Raw genomic sequence first — 24,763 nt, 5'->3', positions numbered from 1 at the left:
GGATACAACAATCATAGAGCAACCATGGCCCAGGAAATAAAAACTCACATCTCAGAACACCAAACCCAAAACTACAATTGACCGCAATGTCAAACTCACCCTCAAACCTATTTTCACAACAAAGAGTAATCTCAAAATCCAGCCCACACCACAACCTACCTTTAGCTTGGTCACCTTCCACTCCTCCGGGTTCGCTAGAGATTTAAAACAAAGAGTGTATTGGTCAGATGAAGCACATGTATTCAATGGCATGTTGGTTCAACAACTAATGATGAAGTGGCTGGTTAGGATGGATGAGCCAGCAGTCCTGTTTTTGTTCCATTGATCACTTCCAATATACTAACATTTGTCCCACACTCATCCACAGGACAATCCAGACAGCTGCTTTGCACAGTGATAAATTGAGAGATTTATTTATTCATTGTAAGAGGATGGTACACAGCAGAAATCCTCCGCTTAGTAAAAACAATAGTGGAATCAAAAACCACCGGCAAATTTACAGCCTCACAATGGTGTGACGATAAAGATCAAACATGACACACTCAATTTGTTATAAAACCGATTGAAACACTGTTCACTGCCCAGTTGGCAATTTTCCCACCTATTTTTACCTATTTTCTCTCCCCGACAAGTACACGCCCTTCCCTTCATACATGCACCAGATCTTTGCTCTGTTAATGATAAATCTGTTTGTATAATGGACAGAATAATCTATGCTGTGCATCTGTTTTACTCTGTTTTACTCTAGAAAGTAGCGTTTTCCAAGTAAATCTTATCTAGACTTTCCTGTGTTCAGTGTTTATTATTTGTTAATCCTGGTGGGGGATTTTCAGTGCTTTCAGTGATTTCAATACCTAAAAAAACAGTGGTTATCAGTGGTTACACATTTTAGCGCCACTAAAAACACCAGAAACAGTATTTTCCTGTGTTTATGGAATGTTTTGCTTTTATTGCTTGCTTGCTTTCTGCACTGATAGTGTATGTACATTGTAAATGAGGTCTGAATACATTTTTATACATTTAACTACACCATACAATACTTCTTCTGTGAAAGTCTTTGGTCATGCACGCTCGCTCTTTCCTTCTCCTGTAAACTTTAATCTGTGAAAAGGCCCTCTCAAAATTGTCATTGAGACTAGCAACGTTAAAACAGCTAGTACACAATTTGCCAACTGTGGCCACTGACATAGCTTTCCATGCCAATACTGGTGCACCTGAAGATTGCGATTGTCTAGGACAGGTTCTGCAACATATGCATTGAACAAGGCATATATGCCCTCAGAGTTATTGAAGAAGTAAAAAATGAAGCAGTTCTTTTCAAAGTCTGGAGAAAATTCCCCTTTACGGAAGGGATCAAGAACTCGTGCAGAGTACCACAGTGAGACTTCGTTGACTTCAAATGCTATGGTTGGTGAAGGGACATTCCTAAGCATCATTGCAAACCATTTCTCATGCACTGTAAAATGACATTTCCTGAATAGTTCCTCAACATTTCTTAGCTAACCAAGTGGCAAACGTTCTAACATGGAACATGTTGAAGTGCCAAAGTCACTAAAAGTGTTGCCCAGCCTACTCTCAAGGAGATGTTACACATCTACACCAATTATGCTGAACACTTGGTAGACAAGGGTGTTTTCAGACTCTAGTTTTTTTTATTATGCCCACTACAGCAGTCATGTTTTCCTGTAAAAATCTAAGAATGCAGTAGAGTGTCCTTTTTCACATAACTATCAATATGAGACCGAAGATTCTCACATTTCTTGCCTTTGGCATCATCACTAAGCAAAAATGTTGTAAGCAATCAATATAGCGACTTGGAAAGGGCGACTACTCCCCTGTAAGGGGGGTGGAATGTTGATCTGTGGCAGGCACTGTGGATCAGTTGAAGAGCCAGGTCTTGAGGTCCTTCCTGAATTGGGGCAGTGACTGTAACTGCCTTAGGTGGAGAGGCAGGGCGCTCCAGGTCTTTGCTGCGAGGTAGGAGAAGGATCTTCTCCCATGGTCTTGCAGATACGTGGGATGTGCGAAGTGGAGATCTCTAGTGGGTGCGTGGAATGCGAGACGGTGGTTGAGGTATGCGGGACCCGTGTGGTGTAGGGCTTGTAGGCGTGTGTGAGGAGCTTGACGGCGATTCTTTTGTTGACGGGGAGCCAGTGAAGGTCTCCCAGGTGGCTACTCATGTGGCTGTGGTGGGGGATACTGTTGAGGAGTCTGGCGGAGGTGCTCTGGATGCTTTGCAGTTTGAGGAGTTTCTGGATGATGCCGGCGGAGAGCGCGTTGCCGTAGTAGAGTCTGCTGCTGATGAGTGAGTGAGTGGATGACTGTCTTTCTGAACTAAGTGGGGATCCACTTGAAGATATTTAGGAGCAGGTGTAGCGTGAGGAAGCAGGATGATGAGACAGCGTTGATCTGGAGGTTCATGGTGAGCGAGGAGTCCAAGATGATGCTAAGATTTCAGATGTGGTCTGTGGGTGAGTGCAAGATCTGCGGGCCGCCAAGAATCATTCCAGGTAGAGGGGGTGGAGCCCAGAATGAGGACTTCGGTCTTCTCTGAGTTTAGCTTGAGGCAGTTGTCCTTCATCCAGGTGGCAACAGCCTTCATCCCATATTGGAAGTTGTTCGTAAAGACTGTGGGTTAGTTGGTGACGGAGATCAGCTGAGTGTCGTCGGCGTAGGACACGATGTTGAGTCTGTGGTTCCTGACGAAGGCTGCAAACGGGGCCTCATAGATGTTGAAGAGCGTGGGCTCAGGGAGGTGCCCGAGGCACTCCGCAGCCGATTTCTGTGGGGTCAGAGTGGAATGGTGGTAGCCTGACTCTCCGTGTTCGGTCGGTGAGGAAAGATCGGATCCATTCCAGGTTTCTTTTATCGGATTACTGATGCCGTGGAGTGTAAACAGACACCACATTGATAATTTAGCCTTCATGGCCTCTAGGACTGAAAACCACCGGCTAAATGATACAGTTGGAATAACTCTTTCTTTGATGCCACACAGAGCACAAATGAGAAATATTTGCGTTTTAGGTCCCACGCATTCTGAAAAAGTGCACCAGAATGGACTACAAAGGTAATAGCATTCTTCATTAACTCTGAAGATTGTAAAGATGCTTTAATCATACCATCTAGCAAGTGGCAAGGATCTCTTACAGGGAAGCACTTCAGCTCAGGTACCGATTTTGACATGTCATTGCACAACTTTTTCATATACATAGTTGAATCACTACAAATACAAACAATATCACTCCATTCTTCGTTGAACTTGGTAAGAACTTTATGCAGCAGCATTTCAAGTGACACAGCGTTCCATGTTTTCCAAAAGGCTGGTATCATGTTTTCACCACTATCCCAGATGCTTGGTGACAGTACTCTTTGCACATATACCCGTCATTACACCTAGCATTGAATGATTTTAGCCTAAGGTGTTTGGCAATTCACCTACAATCAATGACTAGCTAGAAAAGGGGGCTGATGTATCAAAGGGTTACACCCATTCTCTGTCTGTGGGTAAATGCGATGGTACATTTTGGGGAAAATTCTAATGAAACCAGCCATTTCACGGATCAGTGAAATAATTAAACATAGCCAAAATATCAAATATGATTTTGATATTTCCAGATTCTCTACAATTTCTAAAATAACTAACTAAGACCTAAAACATACTTCTAAACCCTGAATGTTTAGACCAAAGACCACAAAACTGAAAAAAGCAAAAGGAAGAAGAAAATATTTTAGTGACATCCCTAAACAACAAAACTCAAGCAAAATAATGTTAGCCCAGTGTTTTTGCAGCTACCGTATACAACAAAGTTACACTGTACTGGCCCCTTCAGGAAGAAATTAAAATGACTCTTTCGCTCTCCTTTTCCTTTTTATAAATGGCATTTAGATTGTGGTTGTGCATGTGTTTACATGTTTACACTGGTGAGGGCTCTTTTCCCTTTCATGGGGTTTTATCAGTTAATATAGGTTTACACCTAAAACAGGATAGCCTAATCGTATCTTACTTGGAGCCCACTCCCCTCCCCCACAAGTATCCTAACATACCATTGATACTCAATGCACGGCCCTCTTGACCTTTACATGTGGTCCTCTAGTCAACAGAGCACCGAGCTACTGATTATTTGACTAGGCACTAACAATAAAAAAAATTAATGAGGCAGGCAAGAATGTATTTCAAGGTTAACGTGTGTTAAAGAAATAAAGTAACTAGTCTCATGCATTTGAATTTAGAAACACCTTCATTTTTAAAAGACGTCTTGCAGCAAGAGTGTAAAAATATGCTAAAGTATCTTCAAAATTCTAAAAGTATACTTAATATGCAGAACCTTTTCACCATAACAAAAATCAGATTATACTAGTGTGCCAAGAATATATATTTTTTTAAGTTATAGTTTTCAAATATCAATTTAGAAACATTCATGGGTCCCCCCACCCTGACAACAGCGCCAATAGTGAACTAAAGAGGAAAATCACTTATTATGTGCACAATGTGGGTGCCTTGGGCTTCTATTATATATGAACAACATTATAGTTTATTGTACAGCCCACACCCTGAATTCTTGTATTGGGAGGTCCACTTATATGTGATAATGAAGAAAGAGGCAGAAAAAACTAAAATAAACATCACATACAAGACTTTTGGCACCTGGGAAAATGTTTGTGAGTATCCATATAGTAGACCAAATGATGAACCTGTAAAGTTTTTACATAAAGCCCAATGCATTCAGTTGTTGAGACTGAATTCCCACTTCCTGATCTCTTACATCTTAAACCTTACTCCATTATTTAAACTGAATTTTGAAACAAGATCAGGTGGCAACAATGTGAATTAAGAAAAAGCCTGGAATTTACAAGGAAGGTTAGTTTTTCAAGCCTACTAATGCACAGTTGCTTTACAAAGTTGGATGATCATAAAAAAAAAACCTCACCTTGTTCCACCAAGTAATTGTTCATCTCTGCTGCGTCGCTTGGCATCGTGATGGAGGAAGCAAGTGTAAAGACATTCTGCTGGAAGACTGGAAGCACTGCCTGTCAGAAATTGAAAAAAAAAAAAAAGCATTGGCAAAGCCAATAGGCCTCACCTGTGAGCAAGTTTTTGGCTTTGGCAATCGGATGGGGGTGGCGAATGGGGGCGGGCAGGGAGAACCAGAGGTAAGGTGGAGAAGAAACTCTGGGTGAAGAAACAGTGATGGGAGGGCAGGGGAGATGAAACAGGGATGAGAGGGTGGGTGGAAAGGATCGTACACAGATATTCAATATCACATAAAAGCCCACACCTGCATTTTTCTGTTATTATTATACATTTGAAATAAATGACTACTCGAAACTCAACCCCACAATCGAGTTTTTTTGCCTTTCAAGGCTTAAATTCCCATTATGTACAGGACTAATAAAGGTCCAGGAGAGGAACTTCGTGCCCCGATGACAATTGTCTACGCCACAGACTACAACGTATGTCCCGATGATATAGTTAGTGTTTATCGGACTAAGAGTTGCCTAGACAGCTCGGCAAGACATTGAACAGTGAGGCAACTGTGTTTAAGAAGATAAGAAGTCTATGGTAGCGTCTTGCCTCTGTAAACTGACCCCGCATGCATTAGTCATTGAGCATCTTTTAGCAGAGATCGGCTCCTCTGGCGGGCTCCCTGATCTAATGGCCCAGGAAGCCTCCCTTTGTCCTTGCTCAGCGGTAACTCTGAGCTTCAGTTGTGCTCAGGGACAAGAGTCAGACACATACACAAAGCTTTCTGTAATGTAACTGGTGCTTATGTAAAGTGCTCAAATACCTTTTGGGTCGATTTTGCGATAGAAAAAACTGGAAATCCTTTCTCTGCTAAACCGGGCACTCTAAAAACCAGTGGGATTAGTTTTGGAGCACTCTATAAAAGTGAACTTTGATATTGAGAATGCAGCAACAATTTATTCTGAGAATTTTCTAGCTATTGTCCTAAATCAGCATAATCTTGAATACGGATGTTGTAGATGTAGAATTGAACTTAACAAATTCCACTACAATCGTTTGAGGATCAAGTCTAAGGAAATAACCTACCCTAAGTATCATACTTTAATGATCCAACCCTTAATGTGAGCCATTTAAAGATTTCTGCCTGCAAGAGAGTGGGAGGTTTAGACAAGGTTCTTGTACCTCTTTTGATTTCTGGGTGACCTTGGAGACATGGTCGCTTATGCCAGTCATCACATAGTATCGCACATCGACATAATCCAAGTATTCTTGGAATCGGGAGATCAGAAGAGACGAATCTTTGAGTAATGGCAGAAGACCATCAACAACCAACTGCAGAAGAGATAAAACAAACAGAATGAAAGGCTGTGTCGGACCTGAATGAAGCAACCAATTTTAACAGATATGTTATCATAGGGACAGATTCCTGTGAAAGATCCATGCAGATCTCATTCCTTGAAAACAATTTCAGTGGAATCACGCACTCTTCTGGAGGTGGTAAACTACATGATGAATAAAGGGATCATGCAATATTCTTATGGGATGCTCATCATCACTTCTGAGACATGGAAATGGGCTATGGGGCTCAATAGAAAAAACGTTTTTTTTTATATATAATCCTTATTTTACCAAGACTTTATACATTTTCCAACAATAAAAGTAAAAAAAATATTGCTGTAAATACCTCTTTAAAATTGCATGCATTTGGAAGAATGTTATTTACCACCATTTACCACTGGCCCCACATTCAGCAAGCAAAATGTGTAAGTGAAAGCATTACGGAATGCAATAGGTGTTGTAACCCTCCTCGATCTTCATCTGTGAATTAAAATGGCGCTCTTTCTAAGAACTAGAGGAAGCTTTCTTCTTAAATGTTGCTGTTTCTTGCGTTCTTCCTGCTTGAAATCAGTGGGCTATTTATTTCATAAGTGTCATTGTATTATGTGTAAATAGATTTATATTGTCACAGGAGATGACATTAGGGCAAAAGGGGACTAATTATTATTCATTTAGAGGATGGGGATAGATAATTTTGCATTGTATTCTGCATTGTGTTTTGCTGAGCCTAGGTAACATTTTGTTCACCTCAGGACCACTGTGAATTTTACTGTGTATGTTCCTATTAAAAGAGTTCTTATTTTGGAGGCGATGCTTATAGAGCAGACTCGCACTGATGTATTGTATACTCTGAACATAGAAAATGTACAATTCGATTTACCTACATATGATTTATGAATATATGCATTTTCCCTGATTTTGACACCAACCATATTTTGCGTTCTGTAAGGAACTTAAATCTTTTGATAAACCCTAATAGTTTCTAATGTTTACGAATGAGTATTTGATTAGCTGACAATCCAATATACTTAGGGGCACATAGCCTCATATATTCTCGAGGATGACAGTGCCCCCGATCCTGGGTAAGCCCTTTATCTTACGTTTATCTGATGAGACAGCATCAGTTTTGTGGTCTGCCAGCATCTTGCTTGTATTCTAGAGCTCTGCTGTCCCCGGCACTTGATGGTGGTGCTGTGACCTGTTTCTTCCAGGCCCTCCGCAGCGCTGTACTCTGGTACTTCTAGGGTCTCCGGCAGTGCAGAGCTCTGCTGGATCGCTGGCTTGATGGCTGTGCAGCGCATTGGTTCCAGTAGTGAGGCAGCCACTAATGTTAGCTGTAGGCCAGGCAGCTGACCTTTAACACAGAGGAACAGAGCAGCTCCAAAATGTACCCGAGAAGAGGAGAAGATCAATGCGCACCTTGTGGCACACGAAAAGGCTCCAGTTCATCCTCTAAATATGGATTTATGAAACTGATTGCGACACCAATATATATGCACCCTTTTCTGAAATTCTAATGAGTATCCTGGAAGAAAAAGGTAATATAACCCCTCATGTTAGGACACTTCACAAATACTGGAAGAATACAGTGATGAAAAATGAGAGGTACTATTGGTAATAAGGGCATTAAATGCATGTGTGATATAAAAATAAAGCACTAACCACCTGACAAATACCAAAGTCACTCAACTGATTGGGATCATAACCTGTTACTATTTTTCTTTATAAAGAAATCTGTAGCAAGTTGCATTATCCTGCTATGTTATCTTACAGACTGTGTCTATGTAAGGAGTACACCTTTTTCATCCACCAACATTCATACAAGAAAAGAAATTCAGACTTACAAAACACTGACTGGAGTGCAAGTGAAAACCGATATCACCAAGAAGATACAAACAAGAGTGTTAATAAAGCTGCAAAACCAAAGGGGATGATGGACGGAGTGTTGAACATTGCAAGCACTCACCCCCAGTCAAAAGATCTGGGTTTAATCCATCACCGTTCTTTAGCCCACTCTGCCACCCCAGTTCAGACATGGCCATATGCAAATCAGTCTGACCCTGTGCCTCATGGGAACAGTCCAGCCCGAACTGCCAAGCCATGTCTTCCCTGGACCAGAATCAAGCATCCTGGGACCGGTTTCTGGCTAATCAGCCGTCATCAGCCAGGCTAGCTTGAATCCAGTGGCAAAGTGAGCAAGGGACCAAAGTCTGGGCATACCCTGCCAACTTAGAGCGAACAAAGCCAAACCAAAGGGGATGATGGACAGAGTGTTGAACATTGCAAGCACTCACCCCCAGTCAAATGATCTGGGTTGAATCCATCATCATTCTTTAGCTCACTCCGCCACCCCAGTTCAGACCTGGCCATATGCAAATCAGTCGGACCCTGTGCTTCATGGGAACAGTCCAGCCCGAACTGCCAAGCCATGTCTTCCCTGGACCGGAAACAAGCATCCTGGGACCGGTGAGTGGTTTTGCTTTGTTAATAAAGCTGCAACAAAGTGCCAGCTAATGAAACACACTCTTCTACACCAAACGTTTACACACCACTGAAAAGAGGGTTTCTACATTCAGCATGTGTCCAAGGCAGGGCCATAGATATTCTCGAGCTGGTGTAGAGGCACGGATAGGTCTATGCAACAGAGAGACATATGCGCTGTTGAACTATTCATTCATTTATAATTTTTTGAGTGTGAATATTTCTGAGCACTGTAGAAAATGGCAAATATATTTTTGGAATAACACTGTATAAATATTATGGAGTGGATGATCGGACTCATAAGGAAGCAGGTCTATACCAACAAACAGGGTAAAATTAACTACATCGAGAGAATTCGCTACTACCCGAGGAATTCATAGTTCCAAATCATACAGCAGAGACCAGCATCTTGACCATCAAGCTTACCTTCAAAAGCTCCCGCGGAAAGTGACAGTGGTGCTCCAACCTTGCTTTCTGCAAAGGGTACTTCCCTTCCAACTGCAAAAACTTCATCAGGGTGCACAGGGCCAATTCCTTTGAGAGCAGAAGCGAGAAGGGAAAATAACAGGATCTTAGATTGCTTGTTTTGAGGAGTCCCTATCGTTACTCACACCTCCGCAGTAAATGACACGTCCTAGTAGCATGCACATAGAATGTCTGATCATTCCTACCTTAATAGCACTAAAATGCAAAACTGACAACACCCGCCACTTCGGAGATATGTCAAAATCAGAAAAAAATATTTCTACAGATTTCACATGTACTCTGATCATAAATGTTATCTTCTAAAAAGCAGGTCAAAAGCTAGGTAAAATAGAAATGGTACAACAAACGCCTATGGAAAAAATAGTGACTATGATGGAATGCGTTGTAATTTCTTGGACTGATTCACGTAACAAGAAAGCTAACTTAAGCGCAAATGGAATATCTCATTTTCAGACCCTTCAAAAATTGTACCACAAAAAACTATTAACAGTCAGACACACCTGTACTTGAAACGAATTGTGGTCCAAAAGATCCGTCAGGGAGGCCACACAGCTGTTATATCTATGTCTCACCCACATCTTGTACTGGTCTTCTGCACTGCAGGAAGCTGAAAGCAATGAAGCAAAACAGGATTCAAATAAATGAAACACTTATATCTTTATACTACAGAAAAAAATGTACAGCAATCAAAATAAGTATCCAGGTCCAACTTCACAGACGATTAATTACCCTTCACCGTAACACTAAGCACTGAAATGTGCGATTTAGCATAACACTAAAAAGCCAGTGAATACACCACCTCTACCTCCTTCTCCCCAAAAAAGGAAGGTGCCAGGAAAGGGAGAAGGCGAAGAAGACGAACTTCCAGATTGCTTTCATTTGGGGCATAGAACAGGAGTGTGGAATCCTGGCTACGTCTCTCAATATATTACTGGCTGAAAACAATAATTGTCATACAAAGAGAAACTACGAGACATGGCAGAATTCCAAACTTACTTCTTTAGTGTTACTACTAGGGATGGAACAGAAATCAGACTTGAGGAATTCACAAAAAACGGTATTCCTGCAAGTCCAAGACAGTCACATATACCCAGGACACATTCAATGAACAAAAGCAGCTGGGAAAATTATAGACATGTAAATGGTGCTCAAACCTACATTTGTGAAACAAACGTTTTTCTTCCCCACAAGAAAAATATATTTTCAAAGAAACCTATTCTAATTCACCTCTGCTAGTGGAATAAACGTCATAGTGAGGGCTTGGTAATGCTGTGCCATCCAGCCATTACAGTTCCTTTGTTTTTTTTTTTGTTTTTTACATCAAACCATTATTAATAGAAATATTATAACCTCAATTGTCTTTAAAATTTATAATATCCATACAATTGTATTACCATTCCACATATAAAAAATAAATGGTGAAAAGAGAAAATTATATCAGTTCAGCAATTTTTAATACATTTTTCATAATACATCCATATCTTGTTAAACTTCTTAGATGCACCGATTTGTTTTACATACATTTTCTGCGTGTTATATACTTTTTGCAGTTCGTCTAGCAGGGGAAAATAAGGGCAGTGGGGTTTTTCACTGCCAATGGGTGGTAATTACTGATCGTGTTATAAGAATTGCAGTTCACAACTGTCACGTTATTGGTTTAAGTCTAACTTCTAAGTGTTCGGTTCATCCCAACAAAATAGAGATTGCATCTGTATTTCTCTGAATTTCTAGACAATCCATTACCGGACAACAAATCTTAGTCCATAGTTCTTTAAGGTGTGGACATGTCCAAATCATAAGTATCTAATTCACGGGTTCAGGACATCTTGGGCAATCATCTGAAATAATAGGGTTACGTTCAAGGAGAAAGGAAGGGGTAAAACGCAGTACCCACTGGCCAAATAATTGCTTTATTTTGAAGTTTGCACCATACAAGGCATTGGGTTGTGTTCTGCGGCTTCTTTTCATACTGCATATTTAAATGTGAATGAGATTTCATAGAGCCATTTAAAAAAAATGCGATCTTGCAATAAACTGGGGTTCTTTTTGAGAGAGTGTAAAAAACAGACCTAGTAGCATATCCCGTGGTTGGATTATGCATTCTTTATAAAGATAATATTTCACTTCCCACATTGTAGCAAGGTGCTTCCCAAAATCGATCTGCAATATTTTTAATTATTTAGAACCTCTAAAGTCTCCCCTAGGTGTGGGGGGTCCTGTAGATATAGGCAGGGTCTTTATAAAAGATGTTTTGTAAGCCCTGGTGTTGGAGAAATTGCCCCGTTCATTTTCCTAATTGCAGATCCCCAGCCACATAGGTTAACATGGCATGAAGTTATTAACTAAGAATTCCGGCTAATAAAACCGAAAAATATCACTCAAAGACTTACTAGAATGGGATTGATAAATCCAACAATATGCTTTTGTTGAATTTATCCTAAAATGTACAGACAAGAGGTTATAAGACTTTCTTGTCTGTAAGCCAAAATTCAGCCTTCTAGTGATCTGCACTGATTGGTCAGACTTAAGTAGATTAGCCAGGCTGCTTTGTTGAGGTGATACGCAGCCCCTGGGATGAAAGAGCCATTCTGGGAGGTGAGGGTTCTGCTGTATAGGAATGCCAGAGCAAGTGGGGAGGGGTTGTAAACAATGATCTGCTAAAAGGAGGAGACAGGCAGTTTCATTTACCCCTCCTACTCTCTGAACCCAGCCTGATGTCAGGCTTAAGGAGGGAATGTGCAGATGCCAGGGAGAGGGAGACTTTGGAGATGAGCCATTCTGGGGGTTGGTTTAGCCAGCTCTTGCCTCTCAGCTGGGACTTCAGCAATATTGAATTTTGGAGAAATAGTTTTTTCTGGGAGACCATTGTGCCACACTTTGGAGGAAGTAGTCCAGCTCTGGGGTGCTGCACTGCACCTCATTGAACAGGAGTGCCCTCCTGTGTGACCCCAGAGAACACTGAATATGTATCTGAGAGGGGGCAGCGCCTCTCAGATCTGCTGCTTGAAACTAAAGGAAGAACAAGTCGGATGGGGGCGGGGGAGAAGGGGAGTGAAAGTGGGAGGGAAGCGCTGGCGAAGCGTCACGCTTCAAGAGCCTGGTGGGGGGCGGGGGAGCCAGCGGGTGGGGGGGAGGGAAGGAGCATATGGGGATGGGGTGTGAGGGGGAGCAGAAGCCTTTGATGTAGTGTGTGGTGTGGGAGGCCAAGCGCGTGCTGGAGAAGCGTCACGCTTCAAGAGTTAACATGCATTGTAGGAAATCCGCCTTGTTCTAGAGAGTTTGGTCACAAGTAATAGGTTTCGAGCAATAAATTCCTCGACCTAAAAAAGGTCCATGCTGGAAGTTTGATTCGCACCAACCAGTCCCTGCACTCTTGACTGCACCTGCTGCAGACAGAAACTACAGCCCTGTGGACCAAACCTCTTTGAAAAGGACTATAGAGGGGACTGCCTGCAAGCTACAGGTTAACAGAGCTCACCTGGACCACCACAACCAAGAATCCCCAGCCTGGAACACTACCAGTGGATTTGTAAGGATTTTGTCCAAGTGGATTATGGGAATCAATGTCAAGGACCATCCTGGAGCTTCCACACCCATGGAGTAAGTTTTGGACACTTTCTGACCCTCCAAGGACCTCCAGGAAGACGTTACAGAAGTTCAGAAAACTATGAAAAAACAGTTCCATAAGTGGACTGACACGACCTGGTCAGCCAAGCTGGTTACCCTCGACCGCGAGCCGGCCTGCCCTCCAGGTTTGTCCCGGTTAAAAGCTCCGGAGGTCCGACATCCAGAGTTTGACCAGGAGTTGGTGGAAGCCCAAGCTTGCGAACCCTCATCGAATCCGGCCTGGTAAAGAGCATCGAGGGACACCAGGAGAAAAAGCTCAGTAAAAGTTTTTAAATCCAAACGTAGTAAAGTTGACGAGGCCAACCGTGAGAATCAAGCTGCCCACCTTCAACCACGAGCCGTCCTAGATCTCTGGTTCATACCGCTGGAAAACTCCGGAGGTCTGACTGCCATAGGTTTGACTGGGAGCTCTTTACAAGGGAAGCCAGCGAACCCTTATCAAATCCGGACTAACTGAGAGCTTCTAGGTACCCCGGGAAGAAGGGAAGCTTCAGAAAAGTTTCTAGGTCAGAAGGTAAAAACTTTAACCAAGACCTACCATGAGGGGTAGCGACGCCGGCCTGAAACTTTGACTTTGTCGCGGTCTAGCGTGACCAGATGTCCCAATAGGCGCTATAGGTTTCTATGTGCTATACAGGGCTAAATCTCTAAAAATTCAGAATTTTTTCGCTTTGGTATTTTAAAGATAAAAATTCTTTCCTATTTTTTATAAATTGGGGTTAGATTTTTAATATGTGTTGTGCCTTAATTATTTACTGAATTGGTGTTTTCAAGTGCTTAACATACTGGTCTTTAAAGTTAAGCCTACCGGCTCGCAGCCAAGCTACCAAGGGTTGGGCATGGGAATACTTTTCTGAGACCTATTTTGAGCCCTATATTGTGGTAGTGGCCTTATTGCCAGTTGTAGACATTTACCACTATTAACAATCCACTTTCCAAAAACAAGCTTCAATACATTTGTTGAGAGGGCCTTTTTTCTTCAATCAGCTTCATATACCACTCAAATTAATAGCCCTTTTTACCGGGAGATTCTACCTTCTGCAGGTTTTTTATTTCCAGTTTGATCTCTTCTACCATTACATTTTTATTGTCTGCCCTATGTTTTTCCTTCAGAGCAAAAAGGCAGTCATCACCATACTCTAGTCAAAGGTCTACGCCTATGAAGAGTTACGCAGTTTAATCTACGATGCAGGCGAGCAGCAGGTATTGGAAACCACTTTAAAACTCTGTATATGGTATGCCACTAGGTGTTTATACCATGCACAGAGTTCAGGGGTTACCCAAAAGTGTACAGGTTCAATGTAAAACCTAAAGCGCTCTATTCGTGGTAGTGTGGGCGAGTGGCTTTAGGCCTAACACCGGAGTGTAAGACAGTTATTGCACAACATTGACCAATAATGGACACCTGATTCAAATTGGAGATCCACACCAAATTTTAGAAAAATATACTTTGTTTATATTATATTTCTTAGGCCAAGATCTTCTCAATAAGGTAAGTAAATATTTTAAATACAAATACTTTTCACTTTTAAAAATGAACACCTAGAACGTTTTTTGAGTTGTGCTAGTAACGAGGAGGTCCTTATGATCCCAGAGGCAGACTGTTTATGTGATTTTGTAGTACCTAGCGGAAACAGACTTATAGCAGTGGCAACCAGTATTAAGTCTGGCTCACCCAGTGACCCAGCGTCCCCAAGGATCCTGAGGGAGAGTCTAACTGGGGGTGCCCAAAGCCACACTGGTTGCAGGGGCAAAGCTTTGGGCGTTAGGACCAGCACAGGGTGGCCACTAGCAGCACAAAACATACACCACCAGCGGCACAAGGGCTGCCGGGTTCAGGGTGCTATTTCAGCGTCTGGCGCCCAATCAGGTTCACACTGCAGGCACCGTCATGGAGGTCAGGTGAGGTCAGCCAGCACTGCATTCGGGATCCGAATCACTGGGCTAGCTTCACCGGGCAGGAGGGCCACTCTGACTCAGGGAGTGGGCGTTGAGTTTAGAGTGGGCAGGAGAGCCGCATCCACCTGGATCCGGAGTACTTGTAGTAAATTTATTGTGGCTGCTGTCTTTGGGAGATTGGAGTCTTTTTCCCAGGCAGCAGTCCTCCCAGGATTTTCAGATGTCACTGGCTGCAAGACAGGTCGCAGGGTCGTCAAAGTTGGAGACAGGCCGGTAGGGCTGGGGCAAAGGCAGTAGTCGTCTTCGGTCTTCTCTGTAGGGATGTTTCTTTCTTCTTAGGTCATCTCAGATCTCTGTTCCAGGTCTGGAGGAGCGACCTAAATACTACATTTAGGGGCATTTTAGGAGAGTAGCAGGTAGGGCCAATGAGCACATTACCTGGGGTGACTACACCCTCTATTAAGCCACCCTCCTGTGGGAGGAGGCATAGACCTAGCCCTGATTGGAGGGGCCTCCCCATCTTCAAGATGGCGGGGACTGAAAGATGTGCTTCACCTCGCCTCCTACACCCTAGGGGTGGAGTTGGCAGAGGTGGGTACACCTCCTATTCTCCTAAGTTTTCGTGCCGGTTTTCCAGCCAAAGTGGAGGTGTAAACCAGGGGCTGACATCTGCTGCTAGCAACAGCGGCTGGGAGTGGGGGTTCGCATTACAACGGTGACAGCCCTTTGAAGCTTCCCCTTCAAGCACTGACCCATCCTGAGGGATGATGTGTGACACCTTTGCCCAGGATGTGCATGGTTTCTGGTCCCAGAGAGCATGGGCTCTCCGCCCAGGGGTCCAGAAACATGCCTGGTGGTGGTGGTTGGCTGCCTACAGCCGGTCAGAGACCACACCAGGGTTGGTAGCTTTTCAGGGGGCACCCCTGAGGTGCCCTCTGGGTACATGGTACAATATCTCTCACACTGGCATCGGTGTGGATTAATTTAGAGGATTAGTTTGGTACCAAAGGCTCCTATGTTCAGGGATGCCATCATGGCGCTGTGGAACTCGGGTTTCCAGTCCTTGTACTCTCTATGGCTTCACTGGCACTTACAACATTAAGGAATGTTCCTTAATATTGTAGGGGCAGATCTGCTCATGCAGAAATGCCCTCACCTGTAGTATAGTGCACCCTGCCTTAGGGCTGCAAGTCCTGCTAGAGGGGTGAATTACCTATACCTTCAGGCAGTGCAGGCTGGCATGGCACCAAGACAGGGTGACATGTCGATTTTGTCGTTTTCTACCTCACAGGGGCATGCCAGCTGCAAGGGCAGTGATCAAGATAAGAGGGGTGACTTTTTCACCCCAAACCAGTCGCACAGCTAAATTTGCAGCGCTTTGAATTAATCCATATTTCCTCATATATACAATGCTTTGATCCAGTTTTTCATTCAGCCATGCTCAATCCACACGTGGGGTATTATGCTGTTTTCCAGCTGTGCGACTGGTTTGGGGTGAAAAAGTCACCCCTCTTATCTTGATCAATTATCTACGTGCCACCAGGGCAAGGCGCCATACCAGTTCAGCACGCACTCTTGGACTAACATGGACGATTATTGATAACATTGGTGTGCATCCCTGTACCTGTGTGAACATTGCCATGATTTATTGCCCTACCCAGGGTCTGCACCCAGCACCAAAATGACTCGAACTTTACTAAAATGATTTCAGTTATGTGATCCACACTGATGGCGATAACACCTAGTTCTTTTAAATTTGTTTGGGAGTAAGGGTAACTTTATTTGATGGTGAAGATGTTGATTTCATAGTCGAAAACTGCAGGAGTTAAAAGACACATTCATTACTGTAGAGAAGCGTGATAGTCGGCATAATCGTTTTAGTTAAATCCGTTTTTGTTAAGAATGGGTAACTGCAGGTTTATGCATTATGGGAGGTGTAGTAGTCTCGTAGCTTTTTGGTAACATCGAGGCAGGAGTGGTTAGAACATGTGACCTTTAAGAAAGTAGGACGCAGGGATTCCAATTAGCGCGCTTAGTTTAACAAGCATTGAAAATGCAATAGGTCTCGCAATAGAAGAGTTTGACATTTTTCGTTTTGCATATGGATGAGTGGCGTTGCGTGGGTGAGTGGCGTTGCGTGGGTGAGCGGCGTTGCGTGGGTGAGCGGCGTTGCGTGGGTGAGCGGCGTTGCGTGGGTGAGCGGCGTTGCGTGGGTGAGCGGCGTTGCGCGGGTGAGCGGCGTTGCGCGGGTGAGCGGCGTTGCGCGGGTGAGCGGCGTTGCGCGGGTGAGCGGCGTTGCGCGGGTGAGCGGCGTTGCGCGTGTGAGTGGCGTTGCGTGGCTGAGTGGCGTTGCGTGGCTGAGTGGCGTTGCGTGGCTGAGTGGCGTTGCGTGGCTGAGTGGCGTTGCGTGGCTGAGTGGCGTTGCGTGGCTGAGTGGCGTTGCGTGGCTGAGTGGCGTTGCGTGGCTGAGTGGCGTTGCGTGGCTGAGTGGCGTTGCGTGGGTGAGTGGCGTTGCGTGGGTGAGTGGCGTTGCGTGGGTGAGTGGCGTTGCGTGGGTGAGTGGCGTTGCGTGGGTGAGTGGCGTTGCGTGGGTGAGTGGCGTTGCGTGGGTGAGTGGCGTTGCGTGGGTGAGTGGCGTTGCGTGGGTGAGTGGCGTTGCGTGGGTGAGTGGCGTTGCATGTGTGAGTGGCGTTGCATGTGTGAGTGGCGTTGCGTGTGTGAGTGGCGTTGCGTGTGTGAGTGGCGTTGCGTGTGTGAGTGGCGTTGCGTGTGTGAGTGGCGTTGCGTGTGTGAGTGGCGTTGCGTGTGTGAGTGGCGTTGCGTGTGTGAGTGGCGTTGCGTGTGTGAGTGGCGTTGCGTGTGTGTGTGGCGTTGCGTGTGTGTGTGGCGTTGCGTGTGTGTGTGGCGTTGCGTGTGTGAGTGGCGTTGCGTGTGTGAGTGGCGTTGCGTGGCTGAGTGGCGTTGCGTGGCTGAGTGGCGTTGCGTGGCTGAGTGGCGTTGCGTGGCTGAGTGGCGTTGCGTGGCTGAGTGGCGTTGCGTGGCTGAGTGGCGTTGCGTGGCTGAGTGGCGTTGCGTGGGTGAGTGGCGTTGCGTGGGTGAGTGGCGTTGCGTGGTTGAGTGGCGTTGCGTGTGTGAGTGGCGTTGAGTGGCGTTGCATGTGTGAGTGGCGTTGCATGTGTGAGTGGCGTTGCATGTGTGAGTGGCGTTGCATGTGTGAGTGGCGTTGCATGTGTGTGTGGCGTGGCGTTGCGTGTGTGGCGTTGCGTGTGTGGCGTTGCGTGTGTGGCGTTGCGTGTGTGGCGTTGCGTGTGTGGCGTTGCGTGTGTGAGTGGCGTTGCGTGTGTGAGTGGCGTTGCGTGTGTGAGTGGCGTTGCGTGTGTGAGTGGCGTTGCGTGTGTGAGTGGCGTTGCGTGTGTGAGTGGCGTTGCGTGGGTGAGTGGTGTTGCGTGGGTGAGTGGCGTTGCGTGGGTGAGTGGCGTTGCGTGGGTGAGTGGCGTTGCGTGGGTGAGTGGCGTTGCGTGGGTGAGTGGCGTTGCATGGGTGAGTGGCGTTGCGTGGGTGAGTGGCGTTGCGTGGGTGAGTGAATGGTTAGCTGTTGCTTATGCGACGTATAGCACTTAATACTAAAGTAGGCAGACCTTCTTAGCCTTTGTGAGAATAATAGCAAAATAAAAATAAAAACCAGATCAAGTCAAGGACGCAAACGGCACCATGCTATTGTTTATTTACTCAGATGATATGCATAAAAATGTAACTTGTGAGCACGTTTCTCTAACTCTCCAATAATCCCATTACAACACTTTGTACAAATGAGATTGGGACTCATCCTTCCGAAGTCGAGAAAAATGTGCAACGCTGTGTTGAAGTTAATTTTTTTAATTAACAAAATGCAAATAATGTGGAGAGATTTCAAGTGATTCAGGAATGGGGGCCCTTGTAAAGAGAAAGTATGGCCGGCCTGGGCAGTGATAGGGGAGGAGGGAGGAGAAATGCGAGTCACGGCGGCAGCAGCAGCCTTTGATGTGCCTGCCGGCCGGCCGTGAATAATTAGGGGGTGAGAAATGCGCTCGGAGGGCTGCCTTTGATGTGGTAATGCGAGGCAGGCAGGCAGGCGGCTGGTGGCATTGTGCACGCGCTTTTTAGGGCTTGCGCAAGCGCAATGACCTAAAAAGCACATGCACTTGAAGGAATCGCCAGTGGAATCGCCAGTGGATAAACACTGGATAAGCCCCTATAGAGCTTCGCCAGCTATGCGCTGAAGCGCATCAGCAGGCGAGCCCTAAAAACGGAGTGGCGTCATGAAGAAGGGTACCATTACTTTTAAGTGTGTGAGACGAACTCTGAGCTGTAAAAATCGTCCTGGCAGGTATGTGCGATTGTTGACAGAACGCGGCAAATGCAGGAAACTTGAATTGAGTACAGTGGGAGGATTAAGTAGGCAGAAATGTGTGGTGACGATTTGTGAGCGAATTACGGGACACGCCACGTAAAGGAATACTAGGGTTAGGCGCAATTTAAATAATAAACGTTAAAAGTGGGTTAGGTAACGAGTTCTTCAGCTCCACGTGGTAGAAAGGGTAGCAATGCAGTTGCAGGAGACTTGCAAGGGGTTCTTTAACGTAAATGCATACATGGATTAAGATTATAAAACAGTTTGTTCCAGCAGTTTGGTAAACATGGTAAAATGTATCTTAGGATATGTATAAATAAATAGTAACGAAGTAATGTTTTCACTTGTAGTTACCCCTGAGGAAGGACTCGTGCAGTCCGAAATGCATTGGGTTTAAATAAAGAACATGCCTTGGATGAATTATGCGCTGGTCGTGTTTGTGATAGAAGTCCGGATGGTCACATCGTGAACACTAGAAGCTTGGAAAATAGCATAATACCCCACATGTGGATTGAGCATGGCTGAATGAAAAACTGAATCAAAAGAGGATCAAAGTATTGTATATATGAGGAAATATGGATTAATTCAAAGCGCTGCGCATTTAGCTGTGCGACTGGTTTGGGGTGAAAAAGTCACCCCTCTTATCTTGATCAATTATCTACGTGCCACCAGGGCAAGGCGCCATACCAGTTCAGCACGCACTCTTGGACTAACATGGACGATTATTGATAACATTGGTGTGCATCCCTGTACCTGTGTGAGCTGCAAGGGCAGTGGCATGGTCCTAGTGAGGGGGGCCCCGGGGACCCTTTGCAGCTTTCAGGCCCTAGATACCCAGGGTACCACTTATTAGGGACTTACAAGGAGCAGAAGTACCAATTGTGGATTTGTTTTAGGGAAGGAGCAATGGCAGAGAACCTGGATGGCAGGGACCCTGTGCACTACAAACAAATCTACATCAATGTCCAGGCTAACCAGGTCAAAAGAAGCACTGACCCACACAAATGTTCTCTCTAACTCAGACTGATACTCCACACAAGTTTACAATAGAAATCATTTCAAACGAAGGAATTATTAAAAATCACTTCTTTATTTACAGCCTTTTTGAATCCTGCAACAGCATTTCAGGAACGTTCCTTGCTCTCCCTTCCAACAAGCCTAAAATGGCACTTCAAAGGGTTCACAGCAAAAGGGGGAATACATTTCTGTGCCATTTAAATACCATTACAAATTAGCTAGGTAAAATAGACCTCACTGATATGCATCATTGATCGTCCAATTATTGTTGAGCGTTCAAAATGTCAAATCAACTGCTAAATGTAACATCACCTTCACCATTTGCTTTTCCATCACCTTATTTGAAACATCATAATAGCACAAGAAATTAAGAGCACAAAACAGTACTATTGCACCAGAAAAAAAATTTGTAATAACCTACTAGCCACTACTCTTGGGTTCGGGAGCAGCGTGCTACTCGCCGAAAAAGCACTTTGGTGCCCCATCACGAGTTGTAAGCGATAATATAAATAAAATTACATTTTACATAAACAGAGAATATAGACCAGCATTGGCATAGCCAATAGGTCTCGCTTTTGGGACCTTATAAGTATTTAGTTATGCAGCACAATATCCTTGGTGCAACAACATCAACTGTTGCATGGCTAAACACTTATAAGGTCACAAAGGCGAGACCTATTGGCTATGCCAATGCTTGTTTGTTTTTCTAATCCAATAGTGAAGCATTAGTGCATGTGCTTGTGTGCATATGTGCATGTGCTCGTGGGTGTTGTGTGCGTGCATATGTGCATGTCCGTAACTGCTTGTGTATCAGCAGTCACACTTGCAAAGCTTTCCTCCTACAAGGCCAAACGCATCAATCGGCGCTCGTACCAGCACCACCGCTGCCCCGCTTCATCTTTCCCAGGCACGATAGTTCATCTTAAGGAGTTCTCGCAGGCACCTCTAAAAGTTAAGGTTATTATGTTCTGAAGCTAAACTGTTCCTCCAGTTGCCTTTGACAATTTCACACTTTAAACTGTCATTGACCATCTTTTAAAGCACACCCATTTGAAAGATTAACCCCTTCAGTGCTGCGCGAATTTCGCTGCAGTGCTGAAGGGTTTAAAACCGTATTGGCTCATGACGGAAATGTTCCGTCATCAGCACCGGAGTACCGACGCTGATGACGGAACCGTTCCGTCATGAGCATGCAAGGGGTTAAAACCCATATGGTATTTATAGCCGTGTAACAAGCAGCTAAACCACACTGTAATGAAATAGATTCCTTTGTCTGATAGGAAGAGCTGTGGACAGCGCTAAACAAACAGCACGCCACGAGCGCACTCTCCAGCGGGTCTTCCAAAATTACTTTCAAATGTCAGTGTTCGGGATGAGCAATGTCGAACATGGAGTGATAAAATTAAATTGGACGATCAAGATATTTGTCAGAGTTTGCGCTGCACATTTTAGTGAACAAATGTTGCAAATAAATAACTGTACATTACAAACACTAGTTCTGCAATTAGCAAGTCGGCATTTACTGTTCTAATACGCGCAAACATCGTTGAGTGAGCCTTCGCTGGCATGCCTTAGAACTGTTGGCTTTGCCAATGCTTGTAGGACTGAGAACGCCCGGGAGGCTCACTGTGCACCGTGTCGGACTTCTCAAAGGTACCATCAGCTCCTCACTGACAGAATAGGCACCCAGGAACCAAGGGAGGATGCATGTCTCGTTAAAACATTTTTTAAAGGTTTTATGTTGCCTGACATTTATGCTGAAAACTGACTAGATGTTGGAAAAGCAAAATACAGAAGGGATGCATTCAGCTGAGCCGCGGGGAGAGAGGGATGATTGAGGTTTATCAAGGTAAGTCGAGATGTAAACCAGACATTAAGAGGGTCAGAGGAATGAGTGCCATATATCTTTTTTAGTCTAAAACCCACAAAAAAGGTGCCACAAAGCTGAAAGCCTCGAGACTAGAGTTTAGGTATGACAGTCAAGAGCCATAGGCAAACAGCTGGGGCAAGGGGCAGAGTAATGCTTGACTGTGCACAGGCTACTAAAAACACACAAATGAAGGTTAAATGTCGGACAAAAACACTCTACCTGATCCCTGTAGTTCCTCTAGCAACAACAAAACACACAAGCAGCATCGTGATCGGCGGTCTTCACTTTTCAAGCACTGCACTTGTGCTTGTAGCGGCATCCACCTTGCAGGAGCGAGCAGCGGCCATATGTTTGTAATTAACCTGGCCGTGCTGCTGCGCGCTTCCGCAAGGTGGATGCCGCCACAAGCACGAGTCCAGTGCTTGAAAAGTGAAGACCGATGGCTAAAGCGCACCTAGAGCAGCACATGCGCGCTGCCTAGGCGAGACCTAAAAACATATCGGATCACTAGCAGTTTCAGTTCATTTCAAAGATTCAGGATTATGGCGTTAGCGCCCTCTCGTGGTTATAATGCAAAATGGTTGTTTTACAATTAGTAAATAACGATTTTCTAAACATTTCGACCGTCCCGATTCAGTATTTACACTAAAAATACAAAGTAACAATTGTTAAAATATAGAAAAGCGCGGATGTTTGTTCACTCTTTTAAGACCCAGCCAGTAAATCCATCTGGATTCCTTGCGAAATAGATGAGAAATTCTCTCACACCGTGTTTAGCATCGGGCAATAGTCCGTCAATTGCTTTACTTCTCAGCCCTTCACTTCTCCAATATGTCCGCCAGCGGTGGAACTTAAAACAGTTTCTTTAATTGCCGAGTAAGTTCATAGCTACGTGTTTCAGACTGCGTTTTGAACTCGTAATGTATTTCTTATCACACAGGAATTCGCTAATATAAAATCACAATTGCAGTTAGACAATTAAAAAAGAAACAAATATAATTTTTACAGGTGGCCTCAACAGCTTTAAAAGTTTTCATTGAACTGCATACATAGTTGCACATATGGCAATTGTATCATGAAAAAGAACCTTCTGTAATGGAGGCAGCCAAGTTATGTTATGTTATGTTAATATACACTTATATAGCGCATTATCACCCAGAGGTATCTAAGCGCTATCAGTGGACATACACAACCCACAAGAGATGTAGAGCCACCAAATCAGAGGGGCCCCCAAGCTTCCAGGAAAAGCACAGTCTTCAGAGTTTTCCTAACAGGGAGTAAATTAGTTTCCTTCCGAAGTTTAGCTGGAAGGCGGTTCCAAGCCTGAGGGATGGTACTAGAGAAGGCTTTACCGCCCATGGACGCAAGGTTAAAACCGGGGGCAGACCAAATTGCATGCATCGGCTGACCGAAGGGCCCTACTCGGCGTGTAACTGAGCAGTCGGTCCTTGATCTAGCATGGGGCCGAGCCATAAATGGCCTTGTGTGTAATACAGAGGCTTTTGAATTTATTTCTCTGGGCAATTGGAAGCCAGTGTAAATCCTGAAGTAAAGGCGTGGCCCGAGTTCGCCTAGGTTTTTTAAAGATCAATCTGGCAGCATCGTTCAACACAACTTGTAGCCTGGCCAACAGGTTGTTAGGTCTCGCGACCTATCGATGCGCGCATGCGCATCGAGCGGAGCGAGAATTCAAGTGGCGAAAACATCATGAAACCACCAGCTTTTTGCTGGCGTTTTCATGCCGTTTTCATGCAGTTCATGTGAACCACGTGAGCAACATGCACGCGCATTCACGGCCAGGGCTTCTCCTCCCCTAATTATTCATGGCCGGCCGCAGGCCGGCCGTACTTTCAGTTTCCCGCTTCTCCTCCCCTAATCATTCATTCCCGGCCGCTCACAGCACATCAAAGGGCTTCGCCCAGCGTGCGCTCTGCATTCTCTCTCCAGCCAGCTTCCCCCAGGCCGTGTTCCCTCATCCCTTGCACCCCCTCCAATGATCGCACGTCACGACCAGAAGATTTGTTTTTTTTATTTAGAACAACCTCGTACAGCTCCTGCCTTGACTTTTCTTGCTCCGTCACTTCTCCAGTGTCTTGCTACCTCTTGTATTTTGTTTGCTTTTGGCACATGCACAATTGTCATCTTTGCCTCATGCAATGTAACGTTTGCTTTTGTAACACGTCCACTTGTTTTTGTTGTTTTTTTTAATTGTGCCGTCAGCATCAGATTTGCCAAGCCTTATAGCAAGGGCTCAACCCGCTCCGCTATCTCAGTACTATCTGCAAGGCAGCCCCTTTAACCGACTCCAAGGTCGCAAAATAGATTGCATCCCCCGGGCGCTTCCCCGCCAAATCTTAAAAAATGACACTTCCCCAAGAATTATCACACGTGAAATGCACAAGAGAGAACGGAGTCTCCTAAGCAAGCAAACTGCCCCTCATTGCCGCTCTTTATAGCGCGCAAAGGGGCCGGTGGCTGCAGCGAGGAGCCCCGCTCCAACCAAGGGGCAATAGGACACGGAAAGGAACCGCAGGACGGGCAAGTCGCTAGTGTCCCGAACAGAGACATAGGTATCACAGGTCGTGTCGACAAGCATTGGCATAGCCAATAGGTCTCGCTTGTGGGACCTTATAAGTATTTAGTTACAAGGATATTGTGCTGCAAAACAAAATACTTATAAGGTCCCACAAGC

The 24,763-nt window shown here is 44.8% G+C and overlaps 1 protein-coding gene across 1 annotated transcript in view; it reads right to left on the bottom strand.

The window, feature by feature from the left end:
* The window catches only part of NOC4L (nucleolar complex associated 4 homolog), a 97,980-nt gene that overhangs the window by 55,598 nt on the left and 17,619 nt on the right, over positions 1 to 24,763 (bottom strand). Inside the window, exons 3-7 of the mRNA XM_078667887.1 lie at positions 9,769 to 9,875; positions 9,209 to 9,316; positions 6,146 to 6,295; positions 4,929 to 5,028; positions 160 to 194 (exon numbers count right to left, since the gene is read on the bottom strand). Of these exons, the coding sequence (XP_078524013.1) occupies positions 160 to 194; positions 4,929 to 5,028; positions 6,146 to 6,295; positions 9,209 to 9,316; positions 9,769 to 9,875 (500 nt within the window). The remainder of the gene's footprint in view (positions 1 to 159; positions 195 to 4,928; positions 5,029 to 6,145; positions 6,296 to 9,208; positions 9,317 to 9,768; positions 9,876 to 24,763) is intronic.

Source organism: Lissotriton helveticus, chromosome 11, assembly GCF_964261635.1.
Source record: "Lissotriton helveticus chromosome 11, aLisHel1.1, whole genome shotgun sequence".
Lineage (NCBI taxonomy): Eukaryota > Metazoa > Chordata > Amphibia > Caudata > Salamandridae > Lissotriton > Lissotriton helveticus.
This window is presented reverse-complemented; position numbering and strand designations above follow the sequence as displayed.